Raw genomic sequence first — 12,534 nt, 5'->3', positions numbered from 1 at the left:
TTATGTATGCACGCAGAGTGATATATGTTCGTACACACATTCGAATTAAATACATATAACGGTCCTTCTGGAAAGAAAAAAGAAACAAAGCGCTTCCTGAATAAATACAAGTCGTAAATCATAAATAGAACAAACCTCAGCTACAAACAGCGACTAAACCTCAGCCAATGAAAATCGACGTTGCTGACACACAGTGCTCTTTCTCAGTCCAATCAGGTTAAATTTTGTTGCCTGCCATCTCTCCATGGAAACGAGTTTCTGCTGCTGTTGCTAACGTTGTACCAAATGGGGGTTGTTATGCCTTCTGACTGTTTTTAATAACAGTTTAATGCGTTTGTCAGTGACGTCTGCGTTTGAGACATGCGATGCACCGAGTGATTCATATTTTTGTAATATGCATTGTATCGTTTTATATAGATTTCAGTGGGTCGCTGGCTACCTTAATCCGTTGACTTAATCCACTCATTTGGTTCAACAAACGTGATGGTGCGCCCTTGTGCAAAATCCATATGAAATAGGTCTTAAGCATTTAACTAACCAGATCAACCCCTTAGTTATAGACATTTTCAGCGAAGCGTCGGTTTTTCCCAAAGAAAATGGAGCTGAATCTGAACCGCGTTGACTATCTGCAGGTAAGATGATCCAGAAGGTAGACTAGAGTTAATAGCCTCTTATACTAATAGTATACAATTTAACAATCCAAACAACAATAATCTAGTATTAAAATACATTTTCGAAAAGTGAAAGTAAAGTCGGCAATTTCCACAAGATACTAATAACTATAAGTAGAGTAGATATCTAGGTAAGATAACGATTCCATTTTACAGTAAAACACCGAACTTCATTGCTTGTACCCTCACAATGCCTTTATTGTTTATGATAAGATGCGGCAAGTTATTTTCTACCTATGCTTCTCTCAAACCTGCTGTCTGTCACGTCTTAGCGGACATTTCTGGTCACTGTGACATTGTCACTCACTGCGCAGTGAATGGATCGGCGTGAGGTCACTGCGTTTACACTTTAGGCTGATGGGTGGGTTTTTCCCCTCTTTAACAACAGGTTGGAGTCACCTCCCAGAAAACAATGAAACTCCTTCCTACAGCGGGACGAAAGGCGACTCAGAAGGTAGCTCTGAGCCTTACGGACTAATGTGACATTCTCCTATAACTCTGCAGCTATGTGAGAACCAATAAAAACGTTAATGCATTTAAAAACTGTGGAACTCTTATTTTGGCTATGTAATGTAATCCCCCAAATATTGGCTGCATTGTGTCTGTCTTGAATTTCCTCTGTATATTTATGCATAATTAAGAATAACTGGAGTCTGTATTATCTCTCTGTTTCTGCAGCTTTGGTCGCTAAATTAATGCTCGTTGTTCTCATATCACCTAATTTGCATGTCATCTTAAAGGGAACAAATTTGATGTAACTTTCTGATAAACCTAGATAAAAGACACAGATGTGTCAAATCATATTTGTGATTTTAAAAGTGATGCATGACGCATTTGATTAGACGTAGTTGTTACCGTCTAGTGCTGATCACGTGCTACAGGTGTTTTGTTATTTTGCTTTTGCAGGTGGCTGTTGCGGATCACGATGGCGTCATAACTTGTTTTGGCATGAAGAAGGGAGAAGCTATTGTAAGTGTTCTCTCTATGCTCTATGCGATCTGTGAAAAGGGGAGTTCCTCTTGAGGTTCTGTATTTACTCTACCTGTTGTGTGTGTTGGGGTGTAAATTCTCCAGCCAGTTTTCAAGACCCTCCCGGGACAGAGGGTCTCACGACTGGAGCTTGGGGGGGCACTTGGGACTGCCCAGGAGAAGATTTTTGTTGCAGCTGGTTCCGAGGTCAGAGGTTACACCAAAAAAGGCAAACAGTTCCTCTCCTTCGAGGCCAACCTTGCCGAGAGCATCAATGCCATGTAGGGAATGTCTCTTATTCATGCCGATCAGAACTGCTTATGCATGGATTTAATAAAACAACCAGGCCTGAGTGCAGTCCAATGACCCAAACATTAACCTGGGCATATTCTGAACAGGCATGTTGCTGGGGCAGACCTATTCGTCTGTGCAAGTTATATCTATAACCATTACTGCGACTGCAAGGACCAGGATTACTACCTTTCCGGGGACAAAATCAATGACATCGTGTGTCTGCCAGCTGAGAACCTGGGCCGCATCGTTCCTGTTCTTGCCTGCCAGGACCGGGTCCTCAGGATTCTGCAGGTCAGCTTTGTTCACCAGAACTCTGTGTATTCATCATATGGCTGGATACACTTTATGACAGTAATGATATTAGGCCATTGTTAGGTCTTGTGGGTGATCAGAGTAAATGATTCGCTTTTACCTCTGAGTTCCTGGAAATATGCATCAATTCTGAGTGAGTCTGTTTATGATTTATAGTGTAGAGTTTGGAGCAATTGTTGTCATCCCTTCTGGTCTATTTTCAACATATATATTTATGTTTTTGTAGGGATCTGAACTTTGTTATGAAATTAAAGTACCTGGACCACCTTCTGTTTTGGAATTAAAAGACAGAGATGGAGGTATGTTTGAATTACAGTTCATTAGAAATCAGTTATTTTCCTTACTAATGCACAGTTGGTTACGTCCAAAGCTGTTTTATTTAATTTGCTGTTGACATGGGTGTGAACAAGTGCAAGTGATGGGTGATGAAATGAATAGTTCATTTTTGTATTTCCAACTTAAGCGAGCGGTTTTTTTTGCATGTTACTGTGCTGACAGCAGCATCATGCGTTCAGACTGAACACTGAGCTGTACTTCCTTTAGGAACTGAAGGGGAAATTCTCTATGGGACGACAGATGGAAAACTGGGGCTCGTTAAAATTATGGCATCCTCCCCCGTTCACAGATGGGAAGTACCTAATGACAAGAAGAAAGGAGGTATGAGTGCGTGAAATGCGAGTGGGTGTGGCTGATTGGGGAGGGACCAACTCGGGGGACAAACTCTTCTACTCACGTGTTATCAGTTGATTTCACTATATCAGTGTTTCCCAACCTGGTTCTCGGGGACCCTCAGACAGCTCCTGATAGGAAACAAAAACGTGGACTGTCTGACAGGGAGCAAAAACGTGGACTATCTGACAGGGAGCAAAAACGTGGACTGTCTGACAGGGAGCAAAAACGTGGACTGTCTGACAGGGAGCAAAAACGTGGACTGTCTGACAGGGAGCAAAAACGTGGACTGTCTGACAGGGAGCAAAAACGTGGACTGTCTGACAGGGAGCAAAAATGTGGATTGTCTGGGACCCTCCCCAAGGACTGGATTGGGAAACACTGCTCTTCACAGTAAGTTCATTCTGTTTGTTTGAGGGACAGAGACTGGAACCAGTGGCCCAGGTCTTTTGGTTTTATTATTTTCTCATTTAAGTTAAAGAGCAAATCATTTATTTTCTCTTTCCAAAGTTCATGTGCTCCATGGCTCTGATCCCCTTCAAGAAACACCAGGTTTCTCCACAGAGAATCTACGAATTTACTTACTTTTTTATGACCAGTTTCCAAAATTATTTTGTGAACATTTTACAAACTACAGAGGTGCCAGTGTATGACCCTGTGCTAAATACGTACTTGGAGTATGTGTGTATGTATGGATGGGTCGATGGATGGATGGATTTGGCTTTCATTTTGAAACCACACCCTGTTTCATTTCCTCCCTCTGTACCTGTAAGGCATTCTTTGCCTTGATTCGTTCGACATTCTGGGTGACGGCGTGAGAGAGATCCTCGTCGGCAGGGATGATGGGACAGTGGAGGTGTATGGGCTGGACACCTCTGGGGAACCAACACTGCGTTTTGAGCATGTGAGTACTTTTTTGAGTGAGTAATTTTTTGAGTGAGTAATTTTAATTTGCACTCTCTTATATATGTATATATTTCCACTGCTGTATCATATTCCACATACACTATCTATTTATATTTATATTAGTACCTGAACATGTGTATATATATTTATATATTAACCACCTCATCTCTCGAAGTCTGGCACCAACCACCAAAGCAAATTCCTTGTATGTGTGAACGTACTTGGCAATAAACTCGATTCTGATTCTGATTCTATGAACATTGGCTATTATACTGATGATGAATCTACCTGAAGAGTCAGTGCAGTGATTCGATTACTCTTTATAAATGTATACATACTTCTCCTGCTTTCTAAGGTGCTATCAGAGAGTGTCACGTCCATCCAGGGGGGTTCTGTGGGGAAAGAATCGTTTGACGAGGTTATAACATCCACATACACAGGTAAGCCTGCCCTGCTAGGGCCTCGCCAAGGGGAGTTGATGAGGGCAGCTGTCAATGCGCTTTTCCTCGTGCAGGCTGGGTGACGGGGCTGACCTCCGAACCCCAGCGGGATGAGGCTGGTCCAGGGGAGGAGATAAGGATGAGTCAGGAAACGCAGGGCAAGATTGCAGCGCTCAGGTACTGTGAGGAGTGTAACTTTGGGTAAATGGAAATACTTAAATTTTGTAATGAGGTTATGAATTCATATCTCAGTCGTGTGGCACATGTGGGAAAATAAACAAAGTGTGTCCCATCCTGGGTTATTCCCTGTCTTACCCCCCTAACGTCCAGACCCCCGCAATCCTGCAAGTGGGTATGGAAAATGAATGAATGAGGTATATCCCTGACCCGCAGTAACACCTCCGATCCTCTAGGGCAGAGCTGGAGCAGCTACAGCTGAAGGTACTCCAGGAGAGAGAGAAGTACCAGCAGAGCTCACAGTGCAGCACGGCCGTGTCTGCCGTACCCGTCTTCAGCATCAATGACAAATTCGCGCTGTGCCAGGAGGATGCCAGTTACAGCCTCACCCTAGAGGTGCAGACAGCCATCGACAACCTGCTGCTGCAGGTGAGGATCTATAGGGGGCGCCCACCAGACACGCTTGTAAAAGTCACCTTTTATAGTTTTACGTTTTTTTTTCAGTTTTTAGGCCTGGTTCTCCAGTTTCGGGGTCTCACCTAAAGCTAACTTCTCAGCTGCTTTTGGGAGTGAAGATCCTATGCACATTATATAGAATCTCCTTCCATCAAACCTCTCTGATCTTCTGTATCACATTCATTTCTGACTGCGGTGTATTATGATGTTTCAAACTCATCTTGTATCATCCCAGTTGATTTTAATGCGTGACACACCCTGAGTGTTGGATATCCTGGTTATGTAGGTTATGTGAATTACAATTCGGTTCACAGACAAGGACCATCCCAGCTCCCTGCCAGACAGTCCACATTTTTGCTCCCTCCCAGACAGTCCACATTTTTGCTCCCTCCCAGACAGTCCACATTTGGGAGCTCGGTGGGAGCAAAAACGTGGACTGCTGTGGGTCCCTGAGGACCAAACTGGGAAACAGTGATGTAGATACAGCAGTGAGGTATTTCTTTTCATTCTCCTTTTCCAGAGTGACGTCCCGATAGATTTATTGGATGTAGACAAAAATTCAGCTGTTGTGAGTTTCAGCGAATGCGATTCAGAGGTGAGAGGCTGTCCTCCGTTACCGTTCAATGAAAGATCCTTGACCCACGAATATCGTCTTCCGCCTCCAAAGAAAACAGACCATTTCAAGCTGCTTCATTGTGCCTGTTTTCTTTTTTTCAAGCAACCAAACGGCAATTTTCTTCTTGCTACCTACAGATGCCAAGCAAACACCACTAGGCTTCAGCTTAAGGTGTGTCGCCTGTTTGAACAGCGTCATGGACGTTTTACACACTTCACGGTCTTCCCTAATAGGAGCATTTCCACCTTCTGACATCTACTCTGCATGATGTGCTGTGTCACTATTTTATTATTATTATATTATTACCATTTTCTGAACTATTATAGATATTCCCAGATTATACGTTTTGCAAATGAATGGCCTCACAGAAAGACATTAAAACAGTTTAAATTCCCTTTAGGTTCGTTCCATCGAAGGTCAGTATGGGACTCTGCAAGCCTATGTCACTCCCCGCCTGCAGCCCAAGACCTGTCAAGTACGCCAGTACCAGATTAAACCTCTGTCCCTCCACCAGAGAACGCACTCCATAGACCAGACCAGGTGAGTGTCATCGTCTCCCGGTAAGGGATCCCCCTGGGGGTGGATGGGCCACCCGCATTGCCTCACGCACATCCAAGGTCCAGGCAGTCCCTGATACGAGTGCTCTCTCTCTTCCATTCGCCGCCTTCCTCTCAGGCCGATGAATACCTTGAGCCTGATTGGCCAGTTCAGCTTCGCAGAGATTCATTCGTGGGTTGTTTTCTGCCTGCCGGAGGTGCCTGAGAAGACCCCGGCTGGGGAAAGCACGACCTTCTACTTTCAGAACACTTTCCTTGGCACGCAGCTTGAAACCACATACAGGTAAAACGGAAACTTAAAGTGTGGCGTCTCATATTTCCATCATTACTTTGGGAGAGATTCATATGAAGTCTGATTTATGTATAAACACAAACAGAGAGTGTGATTGTGTGCTTGAATGTGGGTGTGTATGTGCCCTGTGATGGACTTGCATCCCATGTCGCCTGATGCCCAGTGTTGTAACCTGTACCTGGGATTAGCTCCAGGTCTTTCAGTCCCTTACCAGGGTATTTGGTTAGAAGTTGGGTGATTGGTCTTCTCGTTCTTTTCCTTCTCATTTTCTAGCAAAGGTGAAGGTCACTTTAAATCCGACAACATTTCTACAATTTCAATCCTGAAGGATGTTCTAACCAAGGAGGCAACCAAAAGGAAAATAAACCTCGGCATCTCCTACAGTGAGTTTTCATCCACAGATAAACCGCCGGCTGACTTAAAGCACATTGAGTAAATGCTGCTTATCATTATTGTTTTATCTCGTATATAGATATCAATGAAGATTCTGTGAATCACACACTCAAGATGATTCATCCCAAGCTTGAATACCAGCTACTTTTGGCCAAAAAGGTTCAGCTTATTGATGCATTAAAAGTGAGTCATAAAGGAATTAATGTAGTCAGTGATGTTGTCTAATAACACTTTTCCTGATGACAGTTGCACATAATTTAGTCGGTACACAAACTTGTCAGGAACCTATTGATCATGTTTACTGGGTGCAGGAACTGCAAGTTCATGAAGGGAATGCAGAATTCTTAATTCCCGAATATCGAAACATTCTAGAAGAATCAGCTCAACTCCTGGGGGAGTACCAGAGACAGCCAGCCCATCTGGAAAGGCTGTATGGTATGGCTCCTGAAATAACCACATAACTAAATATATTATTAAATTTTCTGTTCAGTATATTTACAAATCACATTGAGAATTTGTATAACATCAGAGAAAACAGTTTGTCTCATAGTAAGTTTCCACTTTATTTTTTGTTTCAGGTATGATAACAGATCTCTTCATTGACAAATTCAAATTCAAGGGACAGAATGTGAAGACCAAAGTTTCACAGCTGCTTGAAATTCTGGATAATTATGATCTGAATTCTTTAATGGATTTTTTTAATGAAGTTTAAGTTCCCCTTTAAAGCAAAGCAAACAGCTGTGAACATGCCTATGCTCTGTGTGGCCAGGGGCATTGCTAGCTGATTTCAGACTTAAGTGTAAACATCTTATTGAAGAGTTTTTGTTCAGAGCGTTGTTTTTCTAAACATAGTTGGATATTGTTTGTAGGTCAGTAGAAAACAATAGGGTACAAACTCCATGCATTCCAACCTACTAACATTCTAATAAAAATACTTGTTATGAAACTGTATAATAGTGTTTTGGAGCATACAAAGTTTACATTTTACCTTAGATTTATATATACAAATATTTTGCTGCATATTTTAAATAAATTCCTGAAGCAGTTATGTTTTGTTTCTTTTTTAAGATCAAGCACATTTTGCATCACTAAACGATTTCAAGCAATTGAATTATATTTTAAATATAACTACCAATTAATACATTTTACTGTACTCTAATAAATTATTCCTGTTTAAACTACCACTACAGTATTAGTATTATAAGTAGTTAGGATTTACGCTTTCGGTCTTATATATAGACTTACTGTGTACCGTGAACTCATGAAGCAGATATTTAAGAATTTTATGGGAGGCTGAAAGTTGGTATTTCAGAACACCTAAGACTGTTGCTGTTTTAAACTTTCATGTTATTTTGGAAACCACTGAACTCATTACCAAACCTTTTTTAAATCCCGCCCGAAGCGGCACAAAGGCCATACATTTAATTTTCAACGGTTTACGGTGCGTGAAGCCCCCAAAGCAATTTTGGGCCTTTCGGCCGCCGTACTTCAGTGACGTCAAAGAACGCTCCAGCCCTGATTGGATGGTTTTAATAGTCGCGGGCTACTTGAACTAGGAAAGTTGCAACTTTCAAGTGAGTGGAAAGGCTGTGAGGTTTTGACTTGGATTTCAGGCTGGAGGGACCCGACATGGGGGACGTAAATCAGCTCTAGTTAGATATGTATTTAAAGGTGCATTCTTTATTTTATCCATTATCTGCCTCGTTTGGGTCTGCGTGCATCGCGGAGTATTAATGGTATATTTGCTCCATATCTGCAGTAACAGTCCATGCCCCTAAGCAACGTTCGGTCCCCGGTCCTCGGTAATCCGTTTCGTTTTTAATCGATCGGCGGCGTGTTTTGTTTTTCTTTTTTACTTTCTGATCACGTTAAATAGCCTAGTATCCCCCCGTCCACGAAAACCTAAGTTCCACCGAGAAAGCGAGAACAAATGGCGACTATAAGTCCTGGAGGAACGGACGCTGTGACTGAGCGACGGAACCAAGAGAATTTGCCGCCCGGATTGCGGCTTGCTGGCAAGGAGAACCGGGAGGATGCGTGCGCCAGACCGACCACCCGGACAGTGCTAGGGGCGCTGCCGCAGAACAACCAACGACGCCGGCCGCCATCGCAGCGCGCAGCCAAGGTGGGTACGGGCCGCCCAGTTTAACTTGCATTAGATGATAACTAGTCATGAACCCATGCATTGGAAGGCAGTATTGGCGGTACGACTTGGGCATACCAGTATGCGAGAAGCCCGATTTTCCTAGACTTCATTTTGTATATCTATAATGATGGCAGACATGGTTTGTTGCTCCATGCGAAATACAACCATTTCGTTGGCGACTTTTTAAATATCACAACATTACTTGTTATCCGCCATTTTAAGTGACTCCATCCAGTGGAGGATGGGGTGGGGACTCAGACCAAATTCAACTTCGCTTTTCGTTGTATTTCGCTTACAGACCTGATTACTCGTGTCTGCTTCATATTAGGATTGCATTTTCATGTAATACAGCGTAACGATTAGTTCCCAGTGTAGTGGCCGTTGTTCAAGTTGCAACTGACGGCAGCTGTGAAATTGTAGGTCGCAGCCTCCAAAGTGTCCAAAAACGAAGATGATTGTAAAGGTGCTGTGGGGAGCAAACAGCCCCCGTTCCAGATCCACCTGGATGAACCAGAGGTCCCAAAGAAGCAGGAGCCAGTTAGAACTAAGGCACCGGAAAATGCCCTTCTGCCCCTGCACCCAGCAGTTACTGCCCTCCGACAGCCCCTTGCGGCTATTGACATACCCATGGAAGTCAGTTTCGGTGAGTTGGTGTGTGTTGGCAAATTTTTGGTATGGGTTTTCTGTAGATGGTCAATGTGTTTGTTCATACTCCTGAATGACTTGAGTTTGAGTGTTGCTGCTGATTCCCTCCCCCAGACTCCCCCATGGATATGTCGATAGTCGACGCTGAGGAGAAGCTGTTAAATGTGAGCCAGGCAACAGCTTATTCTTCTGAGATCCACACGTACTTAAGAGAGATGGAGGTGAGGAACGTGGATCTGCAGTTTGTCAAACTGTACAGGATTTACCTTCAATTGAGTCTGAAATGGCGTATTTTCCTTCCCGTAGCTGAAATTGAGACCGAAAGCAGGCTACATGAAAAAGCAGCCCGATATCACCAGCAGCATGAGGGCCATTCTTGTTGACTGGCTCGTCGAGGTTGGGGAGGAGTATAAGCTTCAGAACGAGACCCTCTACCTGGCTGTCAACTACATCGACCGTTTCCTGTCCTCCATGTCTGTGCTGAGAGGGAAGCTGCAGCTGGTCGGGACGGCTGCCATGCTCCTGGCTTCGTGAGTGTGGTGGCCCCATGGTGTTCCTCAACTTCAGCCGTGCTTTTCTTGAATATTCTTGAATATGGTTTGTCTCCATCCCCCTTGAAGGAAGTTTGAAGAGATCTACCCCCCAATGGTGTCAGAGTTCGTCTATATCACCGATGACACGTACACAAAGAACCAGGTCTTGAGGATGGAGCACCTCGTCCTGAAAGTCCTGTCTTTTGAGCTTGCTGCCCCCACGATCAACCAGTTTCTCACCCAGTACTTCCTGTGTGAGCCAGTCTGCAAAAGCACTGAGAGCTTGTCAATGGTGAGTGAGTTCACATCCGTGATGGGAGCCTTGTAGGTGGAAAGGAGTCTGATTCCATGTTTTTTCTCTTGCAGTTCCTGGGTGAGCTGAGCTTAATCGACTCGGACCCTTTCCTGAAATACCTTCCGTCACAAATGGCGGCGGCAGCGTTCACTTTGGCGCACTACACGGTTTCTGGAGGATCGTGGGTAAGTTCCTCTGCATAGCCCAGTTGGGTTTTAAGATGGACCTGTACATCTTTCTTTACTTCATATTACTGACAGTGAATTTAGCAGTCCAGACTGGGAAGATGTGTTTTGTATGAATTGCAATCATGCAACTTGGGCGACTTCTCTCCCTGCTCTTCTGGTGGATGGGGTTATGAAGGCGGTGTGAATCCATTGTAAGAAGTGATGCTTGAAATCAACACCCCTCGGGTTGTACCATCAGAATGTTGAGGTGGTACAGGCTAACGTGTAGAACGCATGGGGTCTAGTAGCTCTGCATTCATGGGGAACCTGCGAGAAGTGATGTGGAACACGACCTCTGCTGAACACGCAGAGCTTCACCCATGACCTTCTCCACTGTATCCAAATGTCCTTACTAAGATTTGTGGTCATTATGTCCTGATCTGTGTGCCCTGTGATGGGTTGGTGCCCCTTCTTGGGTTGTTCCCTGCCTTGCGCCCGTAGGCTCCAGACTCCTGAATAGGGCTTGCAGTTTCAGAAGATGGATGGATGTCCTTCGTGTTCTTGCCCATCTGTAGCATGCGGTCCTCTGAAAGGCACCCATCCACAGCTGTGGAGTCTGACTGTGGAATGTTTTGCTTTGACCGCTTCGTCACCCTGTTTCAGACGGAACCTCTGGAGCAGGTGACTGGCTACACACTGGAGGTTCTCACCCCTTGCATTATGGATCTACACCAGACCTACCTCAACTCCCCCCGGCACGCACAGCAGTCCGTCAGGGAGAAGTACAAGACTTCAAAGTAAGCTCTAGGCTTTAATGGCTCTTTCAGGAGCTGAGGAGACCGTGTTTAGAGGCAGGGAGACCACATTGAGGCTTACACACTTTAAAACCCAATCACCCCTTGTGACATCACAAAGGAGGTTGCCGTAGCAAGTTTATTTGGTTTTGGTCTGATTTTTGTGTTGAGCGCAGATCTGTCTAGTGGTTTGTACAGAGCTGTACGGATCAGCTGCGGATCCTCAGATGCATTTCAGACTGTGAATTCTTGCCTTTCAGGTACCACAAAGTCTCCCTCATTGAGCCGCCGGAGAAGCTGATCCTGAATTGACTTTTATTTTATTTTGCCCCATTTGTAGGTTTTGTACAGTTTTATAATCCACTGGGGGCTCCTTTGACCCTTGTAATGTTACTTTTTAATCAAAGTTTTTAATGTGCAATCTTGTAGCGCTTCGTTACATTTGATACAGCCTGAAATTTTGAATTTTAGTTAATCACGTTTTTAAAAATCGGGAGTCTGCTTGTTTGCTGAAGTGTCGTCTCACTGCTGTGAAATCTGCTTTGACCATTTCATCAATAAAGGTGCTGTGTCAGCCTGCTCCCCTCTCTTGTATGTGTGAACTTTCTTCAGTGAGAATAACAGCAGTCAGTGAACTTGAATCTCTAATGTTGCTGTAATTGTAACCATTGCTACTTTGTAAATAGTCAGTTTCAAGGAGTAATTTTAGTAATGCCATGCTCACTTTGGGAAGGTCTGTCTTCCTGCCATTTTTGGGGTTCCGTTCCATGGGAAGGGATCTCCCCTGGTCTCCTATAGACACATGGTAGCCCTCAGACTCAAGGCTGTGTACTTGAATCTTTAACGTTGCTGTTTATGCCATAAGCTTTGGATGCTAGCGGTCACGCTGAAGTTGGCCAGCAGCTATTCTTCAGGATGTGAGGCCGGCTGCATTTATTTTTTTTTTAATCTTGTGACTTCTAGGTAAAGTTCCTCATTCACAACCGCCGTATTTCCTTGACATAAATCTTAACAATTTTCCAGTTCATTTCTGGGAACAATCGGCATCTAAGGGCCATTGCAGAGATGCTGCCTGACAATTCACAGGTCACTACGTTACTTGAGCTAATGTCCGACTGCAAAAACTTTATGGTTTTTCCATTCCTGTTATGTAATGGCTTGTCGTTTAAAATGTGAAAATAAAGTGGTTTATTACAGGGATG

General features: G+C 44.0%; 2 protein-coding genes across 3 annotated transcripts; both read left to right on the top strand.

Moving 5' to 3' along the window:
- The first annotated feature begins 239 nt into the window (after positions 1 to 239).
- Positions 240 to 7,800, top strand: bbs7 (Bardet-Biedl syndrome 7). Of its 2 annotated transcripts, none has more exons than XM_023790913.2 (19): positions 240 to 632; positions 1,060 to 1,125; positions 1,578 to 1,640; positions 1,746 to 1,921; positions 2,039 to 2,225; positions 2,473 to 2,545; positions 2,790 to 2,903; positions 3,689 to 3,819; positions 4,177 to 4,261; positions 4,336 to 4,438; positions 4,675 to 4,867; positions 5,415 to 5,489; positions 5,613 to 5,681; positions 5,911 to 6,050; positions 6,186 to 6,350; positions 6,633 to 6,742; positions 6,832 to 6,935; positions 7,064 to 7,187; positions 7,331 to 7,800. In XM_023790913.2, the coding sequence occupies exons 1-19, from the start codon at positions 597 to 599 to the stop codon at positions 7,462 to 7,464; spliced, it is 2,148 nt and encodes a 715-aa protein (XP_023646681.1). In that variant the 5' UTR covers positions 240 to 596; the 3' UTR covers positions 7,465 to 7,800. The 2 variants fall into 2 exon arrangements, with proteins under 2 accessions (XP_023646681.1, XP_023646690.1); XM_023790922.2 differs by having other exon boundaries at positions 7,125 to 7,187; positions 7,331 to 7,471.
- An 882-nt stretch (positions 7,801 to 8,682) lies between these two features.
- On the top strand, positions 8,683 to 11,917 carry ccna2 (cyclin A2). Its single transcript, XM_023790935.2, has 8 exons — positions 8,683 to 8,877; positions 9,319 to 9,541; positions 9,658 to 9,764; positions 9,850 to 10,073; positions 10,164 to 10,368; positions 10,443 to 10,556; positions 11,202 to 11,335; positions 11,593 to 11,917. Exons 1-8 carry the CDS (start codon positions 8,683 to 8,685, stop codon positions 11,642 to 11,644), a joined length of 1,254 nt encoding a protein of 417 aa, XP_023646703.2. The 3' UTR covers positions 11,645 to 11,917.
- The last annotated feature ends 617 nt before the right edge of the window (positions 11,918 to 12,534 follow it).

This window comes from Paramormyrops kingsleyae, chromosome 12, assembly GCF_048594095.1.
Source record: "Paramormyrops kingsleyae isolate MSU_618 chromosome 12, PKINGS_0.4, whole genome shotgun sequence".
Classification (NCBI taxonomy): domain Eukaryota; kingdom Metazoa; phylum Chordata; class Actinopteri; order Osteoglossiformes; family Mormyridae; genus Paramormyrops; species Paramormyrops kingsleyae.
Note: the sequence above shows the minus strand (reverse complement) of the source record. Positions and strands in the feature narration are given on the sequence as shown.